Here is a 22,250-nt window from a genome sequence, read left to right on the forward strand (position 1 = left end):
CCCTTTTTTTTACCCAGACGAGGATTTCCGATTCCCAAAACTTGGCCAGATGGAGAAGGAGGCTGTGAGGAAGAAGATGCCCCAGGACAGCCAGGCAGGTGAGGAGGAAGTCACTGCCCCTTTCCTTCTCTCTTCTCCTCCATCTCCCAGCTCAGCATCACCCCTGGCTGCAGGACAACCCTGCTGCTGACTCTGTCCTGGTAGGGGTGGACTGGGGGGATCTCCTTCCCCTTCCCTCTGGCATGGAGGCAAATCCCAAATCCTCTCCTTGTCCTTACTGCCCCAGGCAACGAGCTGAGGAGAGAGACCAGGGAGGACAAGTCCTTACAGCAGAACCTCATGGAAGAGGCCATTTTGAGCAGCTCCATGACCCAGGAATCCAACCAGGAGGAAAAGCCCCAGAGATGCTGCACAAGGAGGGGCTGCAAACCCCGCCCAGGGTGCTCTAAAGAGCAAAGACCCACCCTGTGCCAGAATGTTGGCATGAGCTCCAGCCAGAGTTCAGAGCTGGAGATTCCTGAGAAGCTTCATGAGACCGAGAAGCCCTACGAGTGTGGGGAATGTGGGAAGAGCTTCAGAAAGATCTCCAAGCTTATGGACCACCATCGGATCCACACAGGGGAGAAGCCCTATGAGTGTGGGGAATGTGGGAAGAGCTTCAGCCAGAGCTCCAATCTGATCTGTCACAAGAGGATCCACACTGGGGAGAGACCCTATGAGTGTTCTGAGTGTGGGAAGAGGTTTCAGAGCAGCTCAGATCTCCTCATCCATGAGCGGATTCACAGAGACGAGAGGCCTTTTCACTGTCCTGACTGCAGGAAGGGCTTCAAGCACAACTCCCACCTCCTCAGGCACCGGCGCATCCATACTGGGGAGAGACCCTATGAGTGTGGGGAATGTGGGAAGAGCTTCAGCCGGAGCTCCCACCTGATCCGTCACAAGAGGAGCCACACTGGAGAGAGGCCCTATGACTGTTCCAAGTGCAGGAAGAGGTTTCAGACCAGCTCAGCTCTCCTCCTACACCAGCGTATTCACACAGACGAGAGGCCCTTCCGTTGCCCTGACTGCAGAAAGGGCTTCAAACATAACTCCCACCTCATCACCCACCGGCGCATCCACACTGGGGAGAGGCCCTTTGAGTGTTCCGAGTGTGGGAAGAGGTTTCATACCAGCTCAGATCTCCTCATCCATGAGCGGATTCACACACAGGAGAGGCCTTTCCGCTGCCCTGAGTGCAGGAAAGGCTTCAAGCGCAACTCCCACCTCATCAGGCACCGGCGCATCCACACTGGGGAGAGGCCTTACAGCTGTCCTGAGTGTGGGAAGAGCTTCTCCAGGAGCTCTCACTTGACCCAACACCGACAGAGGCACCAGTAAGGGAAGCCCTGCGAGTGCCGCGAGTGGGGGAAGAGCTTCATGCACTGCTCCATATTCATCCAACACCGGAGGACCCTCATTGGGAAGAGCCCTGGTGACCCACACTCCCAGTGACCCAGTGTTGTGGTTTGACCCTGGCCAAATGCCAGGCACCTATGAAATCTGCTTTCTCTTCTCTCCCCTGCTGCAGCTGTGCAGAGGGGAGGGGAAAAAAAAAACCCTAACAGACACACACACACACAGAGGGCTGATGACTCAAGATAATGAACCAGGCAGGATGCACTGAGGGGTAAAACAGATTGAGAACTTAAAGTTGCAAAGTGGTTTATTGGTAACCTAACCCTAAACAGAGTCAGAGGAGGCAAATGAGAACTAAAGATAAGCTCTTAATACACTGTTTCTCTGCTCACCCTCTTCCTCTTTCCCACCAATAGCGCAGGGGGTTGTGGCGGGCAGGGTATGGGTTTTTTTGGTCAGTCCATGACCAAAATTTCTTCTGCTGTTCAGGGAGAGGAGTCCTCTATTTAGCCATGGGTCCCTCCCACTGGAGACAGTCCTCTGCAAACTTCTTTGCCATGGGTCCAATCTCTCGAGCAGCAGCTGCTGGAATCTGCTGCCCCATGAGTTCTTGTCCACAGGGTTCAGAGCTCTGAGCCCAGGCCAGGCTGTTTCCATCCCAAGGAACAAGGCCTTTCCCTGCACTGGACTCCCACTGGATCACAGCTTCCTCCAGGCATCCACCTGCTCCTCTAGCGTGAGCACCTCCCCACGGGCTGTGGGTGGATCTCTGCACCCCTCGTGGACCCCATGGGCTGCAGGGGGACAACCTGCTTCACCATGGTCCTCACCATGGCCAGCAGAGGATTTTCATCTCTGGTTCCTGGAGCACCTCCTCCCCCACCTTCTCCACTGACCTTGGTGTCTCCATGGTGTTTTCCCTCACATATTCTCACCTCCTCCTCATCCACTGTCTAAAAAGAAGTGCTTGCTCACATTGTTTTGATTTCTTCTTAAATATGGATGTCCTGGGGCTGCCCAGGCTGGGGGACAGGACAACAGTCTCATAGTTGTGCTGGCAGAATGTGTCTACCTGAGCCCATCTGTTCTCCAGGAATTCCAGTTTTCTGTCCCAGTCCCTGGCCTGGGTCTCCCCATGTGGGGTGTACCCCCAAAGTGCCCAAATCACTGCTGAAGTGCCTGAGCTGCTCCCAGCTGTGGATGTTCCTGTTCACCAGCCTCTCCTGGTCAGTGCCATGGCGGGTGGGAGGGGGTTTAGGGAATCCTAGGAGGGGTTGGGAGGGGCTTTTGTGGCTTTTGGGGGCATTTGTGGTGCAGAGAGGGAGTTTGGCAGGCTCTGTGAGAGAGGTTTGGGGTCCTGGCTGTGCTGTGTGACTTGGAGAGAATTTGGGTGGGTTTAGGTGGAGATGGGAATGGGGTCATGGTGGCTCTTGGGCCCATTGATATTGCAGGGAGTGGTTTGGGAGCATCCTAGGAGGAGCTGTTGGGTAGTTTGAGGGGCCTGGGAGCGTGCTGTGGGGCTGGGAGAGGGTTTTTGAGTGGTCATGACAAACCCAGATCCCCAAAGCTGCCACCATACCCCACCCCCCAAGGTGCTGCTGGGGTTTGGGGGCTCCATGTTGGAGTTCATCCTCCTGGCCCTGCGGGAGAAGGTGAAGGCTGTCCACAGGGGTCATGTGTGTTTCTGAGAGCATGTGTGACCCCCATCCAAGTGTCACCTCTTTTTCCCTCCCCACAGGGCTCCTGACCCAGCTCCTGCTCCCCCCAGGAGGGAATTTGGGGAGGGGGCAGAGGGGGTGCACAGCCCCCACCGGGGGATGACCCTGAGCCAGCGCCCTTTGTTTAGCACCAACCTGGGCTTGGGGCTGCAGGAGGAAGAGGCTGATGGGAAGCAGATCCTGCAGGTGGGACAGTGCTTGGGGTCAGGGCAAGGTCCTGCCCTGCACACCTGGCTCAGGTGTGACACTGCCCCGGGAAGGGAGCGGGACATTCCCATCCCCACGGATCAGGGCTGTGAGCAGCACTTGGAGCACAGACATGGAAATACTGGGAGGAACTGGGAGCACACTGAGGGTGGGAATTATCCCCACCACCACCTTTCCAGGGCAGCCCTGGATCTGAGAAATGCTCGTTAGGCCTCAGCCTTGGCCAACAGCCCCTGGGCTCAGCTCCTCTGCAGCTGATCACAAACACTGTCTGCTCCCAGGCACTGCTGCTGTCCAACCAGCTCCTGGTTGCTTTAGGAGCAGCCTTGGGAACTGTTTTTCTCCCCTCAGTGGCACAACATCCCTGTTCTCACAGTGTCAGAGAAAGCTGTTGATGCGACGTGCAGCCAGGATGAAACATTGCTGTGACTAAAGCCCATCTCTTGGGGCCCTATCAACAGGGCTCCAAAAGGAGCCCCTTGGAGCTCTCCTGGAGCAGTGAGCTCCCTCTGAGTGGGGCCTCTCCGAGCCGGGAACTCTCCCGTTTGCTGCACTTGGGGCATCCCCGAACAACGAGGGACCCTGGGCCGATCCCCCCACTCCTCCAGGCTCAACCCTTCACCTGCTGGGGAGATGCAAAAGCATCCGCAGTGAGCATTTCCCTGCCCTCCAGGGCAATTTCTGACAGCTCCCTGGCACTGCCTCTTTCTGTCTGTGTGCCCACACATGTGCCTGTGCTCTGGAAATGGGGGAGAAATGCTGCTCTGGGAGGTGTTGAAGTGCCTTGGATATCTGAGTGAGTTAGGCCTGTAAGTGAGGTTCAGTCATAAGGTATGAGCTAAGTGAAATGCTGCTAGGGGTTGTTCTTTTGCTAAGTTGTTAAGTTTAAGGTATATGTTAAGGTTAATGTAGAAGTTAAGTTCTGTTAAGTTTGAGGGCTGTTAAGCTCTTAGGCTGCATTCCTTTTATCCTTGCTCTCACTATCCTTTTGTCACACCTACAGACACAGACACACACAGGGACAGTTCTCGGTTCATTTCTGGTTTGATTGCCTGGTTTTGTTGTTGCTTTTTTCCCTTGGTGTGCCTGAACTGTCCAGTCAGGAGCAGAGTGACTCTTGCCAAGGAACTTTGTTGTGCTGTCACTGAATATTAAATCTGATTTTGCTCATCCTTTGCTGGGGATTTTTTAGGTGTTCTCAAGCCCTCGTTCGTAAGAGGGTGAAGGAGCCCTGGGCCAGGCTCTTGCCCTGGGGGACACAGGGACACTTCTGGGGGGTCCCTGTCCCCCTGTCCCACCCCCCAGGGCCCTGTCCCCCCTGTCCCCATGTCAGGCTCTGGGGGTCAATCTCGTGGAATATCCTCTGGGGGAGGCTGTGGCACTGGGGGGCAGGGGGGACCTGGGGGGACAGGGGACCCTTCTGTGCATGAGCAGCGTTGGACTTGTCTGGGGGAATTGTGAGGGGGGGCTGGGGTAGAGTGACCTCCCCAGTGATGTCATACAGTTACCCAGTGATGTCACACAGCCACCGTGTGTTGTCATAGCCCACTCTGTGATGTCACAGGCAACTCTGTGATTTCACACCGCCTTCACTATGGTCTCATGAAGCTGTCCTGTGATGTCACAGCACATTTGATGACGTCATATTGCCACCCTGTCATGTCACACAGTCTATTCTCTGACCTCACAGCCTGCTGTATGATGTCACACAACCAACCAGTGATTCCACAGCCCTCTCTTTGATGTCACATACCACACCCTGCTCTAGGATGTCACAGCCTGCTCTGTGGTGTCACAAGCCAGTCAGTAATGTCACACAGCCAACTCTGTGATGCCATACAGCCACTCAATGATGTTACACAGCTCACTCTGTAACTGCACAGCCTGCTCTGATGTCATACAGCAACCCTGCGATATCACAGCCTGCCCTGTGATGTCACACAGTCCCCTCTGTGATGCCGTAGCTGCTCCATGACCTCACACAACCAATTCTGGGATGTCATAGTCCAATCTGTGACCTCACACAACCTACTCTGAGATGTCACACAGCCCCTTTCTGACATCACAGCTGCTCTGTGGCTCTCTGACACAGCCCCAGAGGTGCCCATGGCTATGACACAGCCCCTCTGGGCCATGGCACAGCCCCTGCCAATGCTGAGCACCGGTGAGCTCTGGGTGTGCCCTGCTGGTGTCCCTGAGATGGCCTGGCAGTGCCCCAGCCCTGCTGGGCTGTGCACAGGATCTGCTCCTGGGCAGAGCTGTCTCTCTGCAGCGCTGCCACTTGCCAGGAGCTCCACGAGGCCTTGCTCTGTCACATGGACTTTTGGTTCCATGAGGTTCTGTACTCTCAGCAATGGTCTCCTTAGTTCCAAAGTGTCACCACGGACCCTTGGTTCCATGAAGCTCTGCTGTGTAACAAGGCTCTCCTGGATTCCATGAGGAATAAAAAAGCTTTGCATAAACAATGAGCAAGACCATGGACTCCTTGGATCTGTGCTGTCACAAAGGACAGTTGGTTCCATGAGGTCCCATACTGTCACAATGGATATTTGGTTCCACAGGGTGCCACAGTGTCACCATGGTCTCCTTGGTTCCACAAGGCCCTGCAGTGTCACAGTGGCCCCCAGGTTCCATGAGGCTCCACAGTGTCACAAGGGTTTCCTTGGATCCATGTGCCCCAAAGTGTCACAGTGGTCTCCCTCCTGCAGCAACCAGCAGCCAAACCCACTACCAGGGCCAAATGCCTGAGAAGAAGGAGAAAGGGAGGCACTTTTGGAGTGATGGTTTTTATCTTGCCAGGTCACAGTGACATGGGATGTGGCCCTGCTGTCCTGGAGATGGCTGAACACAGCCTGCCCATGGGAAGGGGGAAAAGACAACAACCTCTGTCCATGGAACTACAGCAGCAGAGAGGTCAGGCCCCAGAAGGCTGGGTTGAAAAGACTGTCACCAGCAAGGGAAACACCAATGCAGGACATTTTCTGGAAAGCTGACATTTCAGGGCATTCTTTTATACAGGGATGCAGCACCAAATAGCAAAATTGACAGTTTCAGCTTTCCGTATGCCTTGAGAACAGCTGGAGTCTTTTCAGCAGTGTGTGCTGTTCCATCCCTTGCTTAGGGTGAGAATGTTGGATCTCTCAGCAGGCTCTGCTCTCCTGGGGGCTGATCTTCCCAGGCAGGCTCTAAAAGCAGAATAAAACAGCAGCGCAAGGCACAGCACAAAGGAAGCACCGGGCTGATCCCATTAAAAGTGCCCTGCAGGGACATTTCACGGCTGACCCTCAGCAGCCCGGGCTGCAAACAAAGCCCGCTCGGGCCGAGCACAAGATCCCCACAGAGCCCTGAGCAACAGCTGGAGCCCAGCAGGGCCTTGGAGGAGGCAGGGCGAGCCCCGGGCTGGGTTCCAAAGGGGCTGCGGGCGATGGCGCCGAGTGCCCTGCCCGTGTGTGCCCTGGGCTCTGCGGCGCCACGGGGACACAGCCCGGGGCCGGGGCTCGGTCCTGCTGCCCCCAGGGCGCTGCCGAGGGCTCCCCGCCCGCCGGGGCCGGGGCGGCGCTGAGGGAGCGGCGCCGCCATTGCTGCCGCCATTGCTCAGGGGCGCTGAGGGGAGCGCGGCTCCCGCCAGCCCTGCTCGGCTGTGAGGGGAGAGAGAGAATAGAGAGAGAGGGAATGGAGAGAGAAAACAGACAGCGAGAGTAAAGATAGAGAGAGTAAAGACAGAGAGAATAAAGACAGAAGGAGTGAAGACAGAAGGAATAGAGAGAGAGAATAAAGAGAGGGAGAATAAAGACTGAGAGAGTAAAGAGAAAAACACAGAGGGGATAAAGAGAGCATAAAGACAGAGAGAATGAAAACAGAATGAAGGCAGGATATAGACAGAATAAAGACAGAGGGACTAAAGAATGAGGGAATAGAGAGAGACTAGAGAGAGAGAGAGAGAGAAAAGACAGAGAGGATAAAGGCTGAGAGAGTAAAGACAGACAGAAAAAAGAGGGGATAAAGACAGAGAGAATCAAGACAGGCATTGCTGCTATAGAAGGTCTGTGCAGTTCCCAATGACTTCGGACACCTGCCCGAATGGCCGTCCTAAGGGTGTCACCATCACCACTTGGCTGACCCAGGGCCAACATCCCCTGTGGAGATACTGGGACCAAAGTTATGTGAGCTGTGATGCCAAACACAAGGGGTTTAGTCTCTTTGGGATGAAGAAACAAGTTTTTCTGTCCATTTGAGATAGAAAACAACTTTTGATTGCATCAATCTGTTGTATATGGCATTCAAAAGGCATCACAAATACTAAAAAGAAATGATGATAAATATCTGTGGTTTAAAAAACATAAAGAGGTAGTTAGAAGCAACATACATACTGACCAAAGATTAAATAAAAGAAAAACTATTGTGTTAAAAAATCTTATGCAGTTTTGTCAGTGATTGTTCTTGGTTTATAAAACTTTTAAATTTGTTTCCTCTGATCTGCATTTTTGTCTTGCACACATGAAGGTCTGTTGTCCATTCCAAGAGAAAGGCATCCATTATGTGAAAAACGAGTTTCACTCTCCTGTTGAAATTTAAAAGTTTAATAAAGGACAATAGGGGATGTTATAAATTGGGTCTCAAAAACCAATCAGAGACGTAGAGCCAATTAAAGAATTTATTAATTGAGCAAGCAGATTGCAGCCAATTTACAGCGCTGGGCGGGCGCGGCGAGCCTCCCTGCTACGCCTGCAGCACCGCGCCTAAAGATTACAAGCCATCAATTTTTATAGCCCTTTTTACCCTCTCCCTTGAGTCCCCTCGTGGGTCTTGACTGGCGTTCTTTTGGGTGTCTCGATTGGCCGCAGAATCGTCGTTCTCTGCGTTGGTTGGTTGTGGTTTGGGGTACGCGGCTCTCGGGGGGGTTTCTTTCTTGCTAGCAGTTAGACTGTGTCCCGTGGGAATCACACAAGGCTTGCTGAGCGGCCTTGCGAAAAGAGTTACAATTGTTGCAAACCTGCAGCAGAAAGGTTTGGCTCTAAAACAGGAACTCTTTCTGTTAAAGCAAAACTAAAAAGCAGAGCTTAGCAAAAGTAAAGAATTAAAACTTATTGATTTTCTAAACGATTTCGTGAACTATACCTTCTGTAATTTATCACATACACCATACAGGTGACATTTGTTTTGCAGTTTGAATATGCAATGTTCATACACAATGCTTATACAAGCATAAATAGCAGCTTTAAATCCTAATTCCTTCTTCACACAAGGATGTGTAACCCATCAGAAATATTTAACAAGGAGCCATATTAGCTTTGGGCTTGATGGTATGGGTTGTTTAAAGTGTGTGATGAGTAATGGGATCTCGAACAAATACCACTCTTTCTAATTTGGGTTTGTTCTTTATCAGCCCTGCTGCATAGAAATCTCTTCTTTACAGCAGAGACAAAATGAAATTCCTTAATACAGATGAGAGTTGTGTAATTCAGGCGGATTAAAGGGGAAGTTCTCTGTTATTGTGAAAAGATAAACTAAATGACCTGTTTGATGTACATCCTGGAGGAGGCTTTGAAGTGAAGAGTGAAAAAGAAAAAATATTTTCCTTACGAAGTATCTTGAAAGAGTTGTTTTGGTTTACAGAAGCAGCTGCACTGATCATGACCTCCACAATTATAAATGCACAGCAACGACTTACTTGACTTAATCTGGCCACAATTCAGAGCTGCAATTCCCAAATCTCATCAAATAGGTTGTTCTGCTATAATAACGAATGAGAGCAGAAATAGCAACATTTCTCATCAGGGTTTTGGCTTGGAAAGGCCATTTAATTTATGCTCCCTCAGCTGCCAGCCTAAAGTATGCTGTGCAAACCTTAGGTGTACGTTGGGACTTCATGTATTTCTTTAGCATCAACTTAGGTGCAAACCTGGTGTAAAACCCTCCACACATCACACTGATTTCCAGTGACAGAACTTCTCTGTTCCAGCACAAAACTGACTTTTCCTGCTCCAGCAGGGAACAGCCCCCATCCCCCTGTGCCACCCCATCCCTCTTCTCCTCAGGAGACACCAGCCCGAGCTGTCAGCCGTGTCCTGCCTCAGGTCTGAGCACAACTTTTCTGTCAACAAAAGATCTCCTGGACCCTGTGCAGACTTGGCTGTGCAGCAGGATGGAGACCATCTACAGGGAGCAGTGGTGGCTTGCAGAGATCTCACAGAGCTGCATCCTGCACGCTCTCTGTATGTATGGGCCAGACCAGGAGATCATGACCCAGAGCTTGCAGGACATCCTGGAGGAACACACAGTGCCACTGGTCCAGGGCACCACTGACATCATTGTGAGGCAGTGCAGAGAGGAGGCCCAGAGGCTTCTGTGCTCCCAGCTGCTGTGGGTGAGGATGACAGCCCAGCAGCCAGCAGCAGCTCCAGCAGCTCCAGCAGCTCCAGCTTCTCCTTGCCTTGGATGGGGACTCCAGCCAGCAGCCCTGCAGTCTCAATGGAGGAGGAAGAAGCTGCCACAACATAGGCTGCCCACCCCAGGGGTCACAGGCACCCCCAAATTGTGGCTGTGTCTGCAGGGTTGGACCAGTCCCAGGAGGAGCCAGAACAGGAGTGGGGATGGTGGTAGGTCCCTCTGTAATAAATTACAATCAGTTTAGTTCACGAACTGTTTGAAAAAGGTGATAAGTCTTAAAATTGCCTTTCCTTTTATTTTTCTTTTTTCTTTCTTTTTTTTTTTTGCTGTTATAAAAACGAATCTTGTTAGGAACCCTGCCCAACCCCCATGAGGCAGATACAAAGGAATTTGGCTCAGGGGCCATAAAAAACCTCCCCCTGTGCAGCCCCTATGAGGCAGATACAAAAGGAATGTGGTTCAGGGGTCCATAAAAACCTCCCCCTGTGCAACCCCCACGGAGAGACCATCCCAGGAGGCCCAGTAACCATCACCCAACGCAGAGCACACCAGCCCAAGACGTCTCAACAGCCAATCAAGGATTCATGAAGAGACGCCAATCAAGACATACGGGGGGAGTGGGGTACTAAAGGGTTATAAAATTCAGTCCTCTGCAGGCCCGAGGCGCGGTGCATAGAGATATGCTTGAATCTCTGCCCGTCCAGCGCTGACTTGACTGATATCCGCTTGCTTTTAATTAATAAATTTTTTTAATTGGATCTACGTCTCTGATTGGATAATGAGGCTAAATTGATAACACCTCTGCCCAGAGCAACAGGCCCACACCCTCTGTATCAGTATCATGTTGTCTATAATTTGTTTGTGGATTTGTTGGGTTTTTTGTTGTTGATCAGAAGGTTTATATATATATGTCTCAAAGAGCAGATAAGGTTCAAACTAAAAGATTGCGGGACATTGTAGATAAACGCTAAAAAAGATTTGGAATAATATCAGTTATATTGGAATAAGTGGTAGACAACTCAAATATCTGTGCAAACATGAGAATAGATATTACTTCACTTCATTTGGGAGTGCTTTCTATAATTATGGTATAGGCTCAAAAATTATTGCCAACTCCTACTTCAGTACACATATTAAAATGTCTAAATCAAATAAATCACCATCAAACCCTTTAAATTCATTAATTTCAAATTTGCAAAACCTTCCTATGTGTGATGGTATTGCAGCCTCCTGAGTTCCTGAAGCCCTCACTCACCTCAGCTCAGTTTGGGCACGAAGGGGATGGTTCTGTTTGTGAGATGTGGGGACAGGAGGAGGGAAGACTTTGCAAACGCTGTCACCAGGGCAGGGCTGTTTTCATTCATGGTGACAAGTGGGAGTACTTAAGCTTTTTATTTACTGAGAGGGAGGTGCTGAAGGGCAAAACTTCTCAGGAAGAAGGACATGCTGCACTTCCAAAGGAGGGTGAGTGAAGGGGAAAAGTGTCATTCGTCTTTCATGGAAGGTGTTTCATTTTTAACAAATTATTTTTGCTGAAGATGTACCTAGACAGCACTGATTTAGAGCATTTTATCAGACTCCCAGAGTATCCTCACATCTGTTTTGCCACATTTTCTCTCTGTGTTTCATTGTGAATGATTTCTCCTCCCCGGGTGGCTCCTGCTTGGAGCTCTCTGCTCAGTGGAGTCCCGTTTGCTCAGCAGCCTTTGCAGCGAGTTATTCCCCAGCGTGTGGCTCTGCTGCCATCCCAAATCTGCGGTTTCACTGCCAGCCTGACTGAGACTGGGGAGCTGCTGGGCATGGCTGGAGAATTTCCCCCAGTCCCCTTCACTCACTGCCAAAATCCTCCAGCAATACTATGTTTACATTTGCTTATTGCTTGGAAAAACACAACTTCATGCTTATTTCAGTTTAAAAATTAAATTTATTGAAGATTATTACACTTGCACTTCTGATATGTAAGTACACAAAAATCAACATAAGTTAAAAAATTAGATTTATTACAAATTGCTGCAACCACACTAAGAATTAATATACAAATATCAATTTAAGTTTAACAAAAATAATTTATTACATCATATATATATTATATTATATTATGAAAATCTAGCACAAACATAAAAATAAAACCAGATGTAAATAAATAGAAATAGAAATCTAACTATACAAACATCAATCTACCTATCTAAATATCCATATATAATTATATAAATCTATAAATATATCCTGAAGGGATTTCAGAAGCCCAATCTCCACACGTTCTCCCTCTGTCTCTTCCTCCCGTGCAGCACAGCCCTCCTGGTCAGGGACAGCAGATGAACATCTGGGAAGCAAAGGCAACACTGAGTCAATATCGGGACATTTCCCTGGGCAGCAGCTGCACTTGTGTGAGGGAAGAGAAAATCTCAGAGCCTCCCCAGCAGGGTGAGAAAGAAAAAGCAGGCTGAGCCTCAGCCCCAGCCTGCCTCACCGGCCCTGTGGCCTCACCCAGGCTCTCGGGGGGCAGCAGCAGCAGCTCCCTGTTCACTGCTCTTGCTGGTGCCCTTCAGCTTCTCCCTGATGGTTCTTGTCACTCTCCGATGTTCTTGAGGCATTTAGGGAAGCTGTGGCAAAATTGTACACACAGGAATTGGTTCCAAGGCCTGGCAGAGCCACAGTCCTGGACCCCTCTGTGCTCCCTGCTGGCTCCCTCCATCCCCTCAGCCCTGCCATCCCCTCAGCAAACCCACAGCCCCCCCAGTTCCTTCAGACCCCCACAGTCCATTCTGACACATCGAGTCCCCTTAGACCTGCCACCCCCCTCAGCCTGTGCCACTTCCCTGTCCCCTCAGCCCCCACCATCCCCTGCAGCTCACCCTGAACCCACAGCTCCACCATTCCCCTTTCCTCCCCCACACCCCTCAGCCCCACAGTCCCCTCAGCCCCACCAGCACCTCAAGCTCACTGTCCCTTAAGTGTCACCTCTCCTCAGCCCCCTCAGCCCCTCAGTCTCACCGTCCTTCAGCAGCTCCTCAGGGGACACCAGCTGCTCTCACTGTTCTAGGGACACCTGGGGACACCTGGAACTGCTGCTCCGCCCGGGCCGGCCGCCAGCTCGGACCCAGCACGGGAAGAGGGGACAGAGGGGACACGGGGGGAAAAGCAAAAGATGAAAAAGAAAGCAGAGCAGGGAAAGAGGTTAAAAGTAAGCCTATGCCTACACAAATATTAATTCATGTACCTAAATATTAATAAAACTCCAACTATATACATTCCTTAATTTAACTATATGCATATAAAACTTACTCTAATTACATATAAATGTATCTATGAAAACCTATAAATCTAACTACAGATATATAAATTCAATCACAGCTATAACTATATTTATGTAAATGGATCTAAATCAAACTATACAGATTTTTAACTATAAGCACATATAAACACAACTTTATAATTCTAGAAATAAATCTACATAGGTATAAAAATGTAACTGTAAAAATCTAGAAACATAATATATACAGAGGGATCCCACCTGTCTGATCTTCACAGGCTCTCCCTTGGTCTCCGTGTCCCACGCAGGGCAGCCCTCCTGGCGAGGTAGATCAGATGGATGTCTAGGAAACAAAGAGAACACTGAGTCAATATCTGGCCTTCATGAATATTTCCCTTTGGAAGGAATTGTAGTTCTGTCAAAGATTGTAAAAGATTGCCCGAAAGGCAGACTCTCATGTGGGAATTTGAGGCCTCCTCTTTACACAAGAGGGATCCTTCCAAGTTTTCAGAACTTCGCAAGTTTTGGAGTATCCCAATAAAGTTGTAGCACCCGCAGTGAAAATGGCACCCAGGAGAGCTTGAAACACACACAGTCCCAGCTCACACAAAGAACCCAGCCTTGGTCTTTCTCTGTGCTCACAGAGACACCTCAGTCCTCACTGAAATGGCTGAAGCTGAAGGGTTATGTGAGCTGAGTTACAAACTAGCACTGGTCCCTGGCATCTAAAAAGTGCCCTCTGCAGTGAGCAACAGCTCCTCCAACTCAACCAGCAGCTCTGGGATGAAGAGCTGGCAGGGAAAGAGCTCCCTACGAGGCCTGCAGGCTGCACCAGCTTTGCTCGAGAATGCAGATCCAAAGTGCTCTCTCTCTCTTATTAGTTCTCGCTAATCTGAGGAAATGTAAATTTTGACTTTAGCTACTGCATTTGTGTTCTGTGATTTGTTTGGCCTCAGAGGTTCTACCGCTTGTATTTTTAATGTGTCTCACTACAGCTGTCACCAGACCTGTACTACACTGATTTAATGCTTTCAGACACAAAGCTCAGCCTTCTACTCTGGCTTTTTGTTGGCATTTTCCCCAGTTACTTCAAGAGTCACTCAGCGCTGCCTCCAGAGCACTGCCACCCTGCAGCAAACCTATCCACGGACTTCAGCTGGAAACTGGGACACTCAGCTTGGTGACACAAGTGCCAGAAGGTCAGCTTTATTCCCTGCTCTCTTGCCACACCACACAACTCAGGGTCAGTGCCACCAGAGAAGCGTGGAGGGCAGGGCTCCACCGGGGAGGCTGTGCCAGTGCCCTGCTGGAACTCAAGGCACCAGGAAGCACCAAGCCTGCAGACAAGAACTCAACTCCTCTGATCTCCCTTCCTGCCACAGGCAGGCTCACAGCAGCCATCTCAGACCTCTCTCAACCAATGTGGGCTCTCTCCTTACCAAGCTCCTCGGGCTCCAGGGAACTGTTCCCATGGCTTACGGTGCCAGGCAAAGCTCTCTCTGCTGCAGCCATGTTCTCAGGCTCCCCTCCTGAAGACTCAGGGGCGACACCAGGGTTCCCCTTAAAAGAAAACCAGAAAGAAGGAAAACCCAAAGATCACTCACTGTTTTCTGCAGGGACAGAGTAGTTCAGGGCCTGCAATATTTCTTTCTCTTGAGGAAGAAAATGCTTCCGAGAACTGGCTTGGGTGAGTTTACAGAAGACAAAAGGTCATCACACTTGGCTATACAATATGGACAATTCCAAAAAATCCCATTTCCTGCCTTGAATATGCCTCTCCTCAACAGTAAATCTAGAGAAGGCAATGGGTCTGCATGTTATATGAAATGGAGGAATCCTCTGGCAAAGCTGTGTAATAATATGCAAAATCGCCCGTGCCTATAGAGACACTGAACACTTCAGGCAAGTCTGGGAAGAGGCAAGAGTTAAGAGAAAGTGGATTCCTAAGTCAAAGAGGGAATCTGTCAAACACAATGACTAATGGTCTCTGATTGAACTGCACTTCAACACAGAAGAAGCCCCTGGGCTTCAAGGAGTCCTTAACCATTTCATGTGCAGCACCAACATTGTCCTTCCCTCCAATTCACAACTCACAGGGCCTCAGAAGTAACACATCTGCTCCCTAAAGGCTCCAGGGCTCACTCACTTTCATCTCTTGCTCCTAACAAGGAGGTCTGGCACCCAAAGGCAGTGGAGAAGATAGACTTCTCAAACCCAGTCCAGAAGCTGCCAATGCTGACAAGGTTGAACGTGGGGGTGACACTGAACACATGATGTGGGCACTAAGGAAGGAGTCCTGCCAGCTCCTGGCACAGGGATGTGCTCCTCCCTCCACAGCCCTGAGCACAACAGCCTCATCCAGGCTGCAGCTTTGCCAGGACTGGATGGGAACACACACATCTCTTCCCACAGAGACATCCAAGAGGAACATGACAAAGCTCTGGAACATGGAGAGCAAGACTGGGCAGTTTGCTCAGCTGAGGATTTCCCAGATAGAAACTCGACTGGAGGCTACAGAGAGGACCAGAAAGCTGCAGCTGCAGCACATCCCCTCACACGGCTCTGGCAGTGCCTACACACACAGCAGGGCACACACAGCAGCAGCAGCTGCAGCCCAGCCCTTGCTCTGCCTTGGCCTTCCAACCAAAAGGAGGCAGAGCCCACAGCTGGTGCTGTAACAGAGGCTCCTCTCACATGCCCCTCCCTGGGCAGGACACTTTGCCTTTAGGGGCAATTCTCCAAACACTCTCCTATTTCACATCAAGCTAAGCTTGTTAGAACCTACAAAGCATCACCAGGAATGATGCCCCTGCACTAGGGATTCTTCCCAGGAAAAGGAGAAAGGAGCACCCAAACTTGGCCAACACCTCTCGTCCTCACTAAGGATGAGCCCCCTTTTCCTTCCCTCTTCCTTTGCAAATCTTGCTTTACCAAGCAAATCCTTCCCTGTCCATTCACAGCTCAATTCAAGAAGCCTTTTCTTCTCAGCCATGCAACAACTTTCAAAAGCTCTCAGTCCAGCCCTTTTCATCTCTTTCCAATGCAGTTACCTGAGCAAAGGGAGACCTTTCAGGTGGGGAGCAGGAAATCATCTCCTCCAGAGTCTCAAGCACCAGGTCCAGAGTCAGTGGTGGCAATTCCTCTTCCCCAGGCTCATTCCATGGCCAGCTGGAGGCTGTCCATGCTGCACAACCAGCACTGCCAGTCGGAGCATCAGGGGCTGAACTGCCCACTGTGGCTGCAAGAATCCAAACACTTGGGTCAGGCTCCAGAACAGAGCTTGGCACACAGAGCTCTACTGCTGCCTTGGATCAAACACCACAGGAAGCACACAGCAAACTCAGTGTAAGAAATGTATTCCAACTTCCCAGGGGATTGGAAGACTGATTTCTTCCTCTTAAAAAGTATTTGTTCTAATTGATGTGTATATTGGTTAAAGTATGGACTGTAAAACTGATCTAGAGACACACACTAATACTTTGTAATCACAGCCTTTTCCATCTCTCCATCAGCTTAAGGATTTGGCTGCTTTGGAATTTCTCATCACAACCGAGCACAGAAAGTAGAACCCCCTTGGAAGAGCCCAGATCTGCAGACATGCAGGCAAAAATTGAACTGGGATTGTATTGCAGAAAAGCAGCCTTATGGGTTGCTTATGGTAGCTGCTGGCCATATTCTGCAGCTGCAACTGTTCTGGGGATACACAGAGTTCACTGAAATGTAATCAACTTCTTTGCAGGAGAGACAATCTTGAAACTCTACAATATCCTATCAGCGTCCTAGTTTGGCTTCACTCAAGATAACAGGGGAGCTCACCAGACACTGAGCAGTTGTGGGCAAATGTTTTTTGCCTCAGTCTTTCATCCATACAGAAAAACTGCCTGGAAAACCCCCAGAAAATCCTCCAAATCTGGAGGAAGGACAGGAAAACCAGACAGAGATTGGTTTTGTTCTCAAGGTCCCCCTTCCTGGTCGACTTGACAATTTCCATCTGATTCTCACTTGACATCTACCCATGAAAGAGCATTGCTGAAAAATACTTCAAATGGTCTGTTGGCAGGAGCTGTTGGAAAAGCAAGGCTGGAAGTTCTTTCCCTACCTGATGGGCTGTAGGCTGGCAAGTGCTGCTCTGAAAATGTGCAGCTGCTGCCCTCTGGAAGGGCATACATAGCCCCATACAAGGCCAGATGTGGCCTTGTCTGGATTATTCTGAATGTGGAAAGGTAAATACCTGTTCCAGCAGTGAGTAGATACATAGATCATAATGGTATTAATATTTGGTTAATGAGCAGATATATATATATATATAAAATTCTGTAAACTCACCCATGCCAGTTCTCAGAAGCATTTTCTTCCTCTAGAGAAAGAAATATTGCAGACTCTGAACTGTTGTGTCCCTGTGGAAAATAGTGAGTGATCTTTGGGGTTTTTTTCCTTCTGGTTTTCTTTCAAGGTGTCCAGGTTTGAGATTTTGGTAAGATCATTGGTTTCCTAAATTGTATTATTCTGCCTAGCTTATAGGTACCTTTCTTAACTTGCATTTTAGCTATTTTTATAGTTTTTGCAAGCATTTACCCCATAATTGCATTTTAGCTGTTACAGTTCTGCAATTATGCCTTTTTTTGTGTGTGTATGTCAATCTGTTCTAAGTTTGTATGTTCATTATTTTCTGCCTCTAATAAATGGTATTTTAAATCATATTAGACTAATTGGCCAAATATTGGTCCACCAAGGGACCGAGTCTTGGGGTGCTAGCTACCCTGACCTGTTGCCAGAAGCCTGGCAATCCATGATTTCCCGCAATTTGGCTAAACCATGATTTCCCACTATTTGGTCAATCCAGGATTTCCCATGATTTGGTCAACCAATGTTTTTACTCGATTTGGCCAATCCAAGATTTCCCACAATTTGACCAATCTGTTATTTCCGCAGATTTCCCATGATTTAGTCACTCCATGATTTCCCATTATTTGGCCAATCCATGATTTGCCATGATTTGACCAATCCAGGATTTCCCATGATTTCCCATGATTTGACTAATCCATCATTTCCCAGGATTTGGCCAGTCCAGGATTTCCCAGCATTTCCCATGATTTGGCCATTCCATGATTTCCCATGATTTCCCACGATTTGACCAATCTGTAATTTCCCATGATTTGTTCAATCCATGATTTCCCATGATTTCCCATTATTTGGCCATCCCATGATTTCCCATGATTTGGGATTCAATTGTATTTAACTGTGTACATTTAACTTGTATTAGTTTAAATTTTTAATAAATATTGTTTAATTGCATTAACTTTAAATTGTATGAATTTAAGTAATTAAGATTGCATTCATTTGTCTTTACTTGTATTAGTTTTAAATGGTATGAATTTAAACTTGTATTGTGTTAAACTGTATTTTATTGTATGAATTCGAGTTGCATTAGTTTAAATGGCAATGTCAAAAAATTAGTTACAATTAGTTAAAATTATTAGTTAAAATTAGTTAAAATTATTGTCAAAAAATTAGTTCCATTAGTTTAAATGGAACAGCCAAAAATTCCCGGGAGAAACAAGAAAATTTCAAAGGAAACCAAATTGCCAGGAGAAAAAAACCGAATTTCCAGGAGAAAAAAACTAATTTAGAGGAAAAAAATCCAAATTCCCCCATGAATGGCCCCTTGGATCCTCTGGTGTTTCGTCTCCATCCCTTGGCTTTATCGAAATCGGTCGAAATCCGCTTTTTCCGGGCGTTTCCAGGTGTTTTCCAGATGTTTTCCAGATGTTTTCCCTTCCCGAACACCCCGCTGACAGAGCCCGCCACGCCGCCGTAAAGCGCGGCGCCGCCGCGTCGCAAGCCCTCCCGCCACACCGCCGTAAAGCACAGCGGCGGCGCCATTCCCGGCATTCCCCGCGCCGCCCTCAGCCGCCGCCGCTCCGGTGAGTCCCGGGATTGGGAGGGGCGGGGGGATCGCAGCGGGACCGGGATGGGCCGGGAGAGCCCCGGGAGAGCCCCGGGAGAGCCCCGGGAGAGCCCCGGGAGGGGCCGGGATCGCCCTGAGCCGCCGTGCCGCCCGCAGGTCCCGGATCGCCCCGCGCCCGGCAGAGGAAATGGTGAGGGAATGGCTGCTCCCCCCCATCGGCGGGAATGGAACAGGCCGGGCCTGGGACATCCCCCCACCTCCCAGTGCTCCCAGTGCATCCCAGTGACCTCCCAGTGCATCCCAGTGACCTCCCAGTGCATCCCAGTGACATCCCAGTGCATCCCAGTGACCTCCCAGTGCATCCCAGTGACCTCCCAGTGCATCCCAGTGACCTCCCAGTGACCTCCCAGTGCATCCAAGTGCATCCCAGTGACATCCCAGTGCTCCCAGTAACTTCCCAGTCCCTCCTAGTGTATCCCAGCCCCCTCCCAGTACATCCCAGTCCACTCCCAGTAGCTCCCAGTGCCCACCAGTAACTGCCCAGTCCCTCCGTCACATCCCAGTAAACTCTGAGTCCTTCCCAGTATCCCCCAGTGCTGACCAGTAACTTCCCAGGACATCCCAGTTCCTTCCCAGTGCCCCCAATGCCCACAAACCAATTCCCAGTCCTTCCCAGTCACATCCCAGTAACCTCCCAGTCCTTCCCAGTCCATCCCAATGCTTCCCAGCCCCTCCCAGTCCATCCCAGTAACCTCCCAGTCCTTCCCAGTCCATCCCAATGCACACCAGTAACTGCCCAGTCCCTCCCAGTCACATCCCAGTAACCTACCAGTCCTTCCCAGTATCCTCCCAGTGACAACCAGTAACTGCTCAGTACCTTGCCAGTCCCTCCCAGTGCCCTCTGAGTCCATCCCAGTAACCTCCCAGTCCTTCCCAGTGTCCTCCAGTGCACACCAGTAACTTCCCAGTCCCTCCCAGTTTATCCCAATCCCCTCCCAGTCCCTCCCAGTTCCCACAAACCATTTCCCAGTACATCCCAATTGCCACCAGCCCCTCCCAGTGACCCCCAGTGGCTCCCAGTCCCTCCCAGTAACTTCCCAGTTCCTCCCAGTGCCCTCAAACCCCTTCCCAGTCCATCCCAGTTGCCACCAGTGCCTTCCCAGTAACCTCCCAGTATATCCCAGTGTCATCCCAGTCCCCTCCCAGTCCCTTCCAGTGCCCACAAACCATTTCCCAGTACATCCCAGTTGCCACCAGTCCCTCCCAGTGTCTCCAAGTAACATCCCAGTGCTCCCAGTATCCCCCAGCACCCTCCCAGTTCATCCCAGTTCCCTCCCAGTAGCTCCCAGTGGCTCCCAGTGCCCACCAGTAACTGCCCAGGAACTTCCCAGTCCATCCCAGTTTATCCCAATCCCATCCCAGTTCTCCCCCAGTGCCCACCAGTAATTTCCCAGTCCCTCCCAGTGCCAGCCAGTAACTGCCTAGTAATTTCCCAGTCCCTCCCAGTACATCCCAGTCCATTCCCAGTATCCTCCCAGTGCCAACCAGTAACTTCCCAGTACATCCCAGTTCCTTCCCAGTACCCCCAGTATCCACAAACCAATTCTCAGTCCCTCCCAGTCCATCCCAGTAACCTCCCAGTCCACCCCAGTGTCCTCCCAGTGCCAACCAGTAATCTCCCAGTCCTTCCCAGTTTGTCCCAGTTCCCTCCCAGTTTATCCCAATCCCCTCCCTGTCCCTCCCAGTTTATCCCAATCCCCTCCCATTGCTCCCAGTCCATCCCAGTTCCTCTCCCAGCACAGCCAGCTCAAGCTCCACCCCCCTGATGCTGCGTGGTGCTGACAGCGGGAGGAGAAACTGAGGCACTACCAGGAGGCCATGGGCACCTTACTGGGGGTACTGGGATATACTGGGAGGGACTGGGAATGGACTGGGATGGACTGGGAGGGACTGGGACAAACTGGGATGGACTGGGGCAAACTGGGAAGGACTGGGAGGGAGTTAATGAGGTTTAAAGGGAGGGAAAAGAAAAATGGGGATTTGGGGTTACTGGTTTATACTGGGAGGGAACTGGTTTGGTACTGGGAGGGACTGGGAGTTTCTGGTTTGAACTGGGAGGGTCACTGGGCCATACTGGGAGGTCAGTGGGAGTTCCTGGGATGGACTGGGAAGTCCCTGGGAGGCTTACTGGTTTATACTGGGAGGGAACTGGGATTTGCTGTGGCTATAGTGGTTCATACTGGTTTATACTGGTTTGAACTGGTCTACACTGGTTTTCTACTGGTTTAAACTGGGATTTCCCTGCACAGCAGGGGGTGCCACCCACCCAGGTGCTTTTCCTGATTTAAACTGGGATTTACTGGTTTATACTGGGTAGACCTGATGCCCTAAATTCCCCATATTCACAGTAACTTCCCAGTCCCTCCCAGTAACTTCCCAGTCCCTCCCAGTGCCCTCAAACCCCTTCCCAGTGCCCTCCCAATTGCGACCAGTGCCCTCCCAGTCACATCCCAGTGCTCCCAGTAACCTCCCAGTCTGCTCCCAGTGCCCACCAGTAACTGCCCAGTAACGTTCCAGTTCCCCTCCAGTCCATTCCAGTCCCTCCCAGTTCCTTCCCAGTCCCTCTCAATCTCCTCCCAGTACATCCCAGTTCATCCCAATGCCTCCCAGTGCCAACCAGTAACTGCCCAGTAACTTCCCAGTCACTCCTAGTTTATCCCAATCCACTCCCAGTCACATCCCAGTTCCCTCCCAGTCACATCCCAGTTCCCTCCCAGTACATCCCAGTCCACTCACAGTAGCTCCCAGTGCCGACCAGTAACTGCCCAGTAAGTTCCCAGTTCTTTCCTAGTCTCTCCCAGTTTATCCCAGTTTGTCCCAATCCCCTCCCAGTCCCTCACAATCTCTCCCAGTTTATCCCAGTCCTTCTCAGTGCCCATCAGTAACTGCCCAGTAACTTCCCAGTGCTCCCAGTTTATCCCAACCCCCTCCCAGTTTATCCCAGTTCCCTGCCAGTGCATCCAAGTTCCTCCCAGTCCCCACAAATCCCTTCCCAGTTCACCTCAGTGCTCCCAGTCCATTCCAGTAACTTCCCAGTGCCCTCAAACCCCTTCCCAGTCCATCCCAGTTGCCACCAGTGTCTTCCCAGTAACCTCCCAGTATATCCCAGTGTCATCCCAGTCCCCTCCCAGTCCCTTCCAGTGCCCACAAACCATTTCCCAGTACATCCCAGTTGCCACCAGTCCCTCCCAGTGTCTCCAAGTAACATCCCAGTGCTCCCAGTATCCCTCAGCGCCCTCCCAGTTCCTCCCAGTGCCCACCAGTAACTGCCCAGGAACTTCCCAGTCCATCCCAGTTTATCCCAATGCCATCCCAGTTC

General features: G+C 50.4%; 2 protein-coding genes and 1 long non-coding RNA gene across 3 annotated transcripts in view; 1 reads left to right on the top strand and 2 right to left on the bottom strand.

Annotated features, from left to right (window-relative positions):
- Window positions 1-22,250, bottom strand: part of LOC146421185 (uncharacterized) — a 262,722-nt gene that overhangs the window by 76,633 nt on the left and 163,839 nt on the right. The window lies entirely within an intron of this gene.
- The window catches only part of LOC146421186 (uncharacterized), a 200,937-nt gene that overhangs the window by 58,640 nt on the left and 120,047 nt on the right, over window positions 1-22,250 (top strand). The window contains exon 6 of the mRNA XM_085047574.1: window positions 541-1,373. Coding sequence (XP_084903700.1) covers window positions 541-1,373 — 833 coding nt within the window. The remainder of the gene's footprint in view (window positions 1-540; window positions 1,374-22,250) is intronic.
- LOC146421187 (uncharacterized) lies at window positions 11,690-12,403 on the bottom strand. Its single transcript, XR_014848795.1, has 2 exons — window positions 12,198-12,403; window positions 11,690-12,033 (listed from the first exon to the last, which is right to left on the bottom strand). It is a non-coding gene; the product is annotated as an uncharacterized LOC146421187 (long non-coding RNA).

This window comes from Lichenostomus cassidix, unplaced genomic scaffold (genome assembly GCF_008360975.1).
Source record: "Lichenostomus cassidix isolate B80296 unplaced genomic scaffold, HeHo_3.0 HiC_scaffold_43, whole genome shotgun sequence".
Classification (NCBI taxonomy): domain Eukaryota; kingdom Metazoa; phylum Chordata; class Aves; order Passeriformes; family Meliphagidae; genus Lichenostomus; species Lichenostomus cassidix.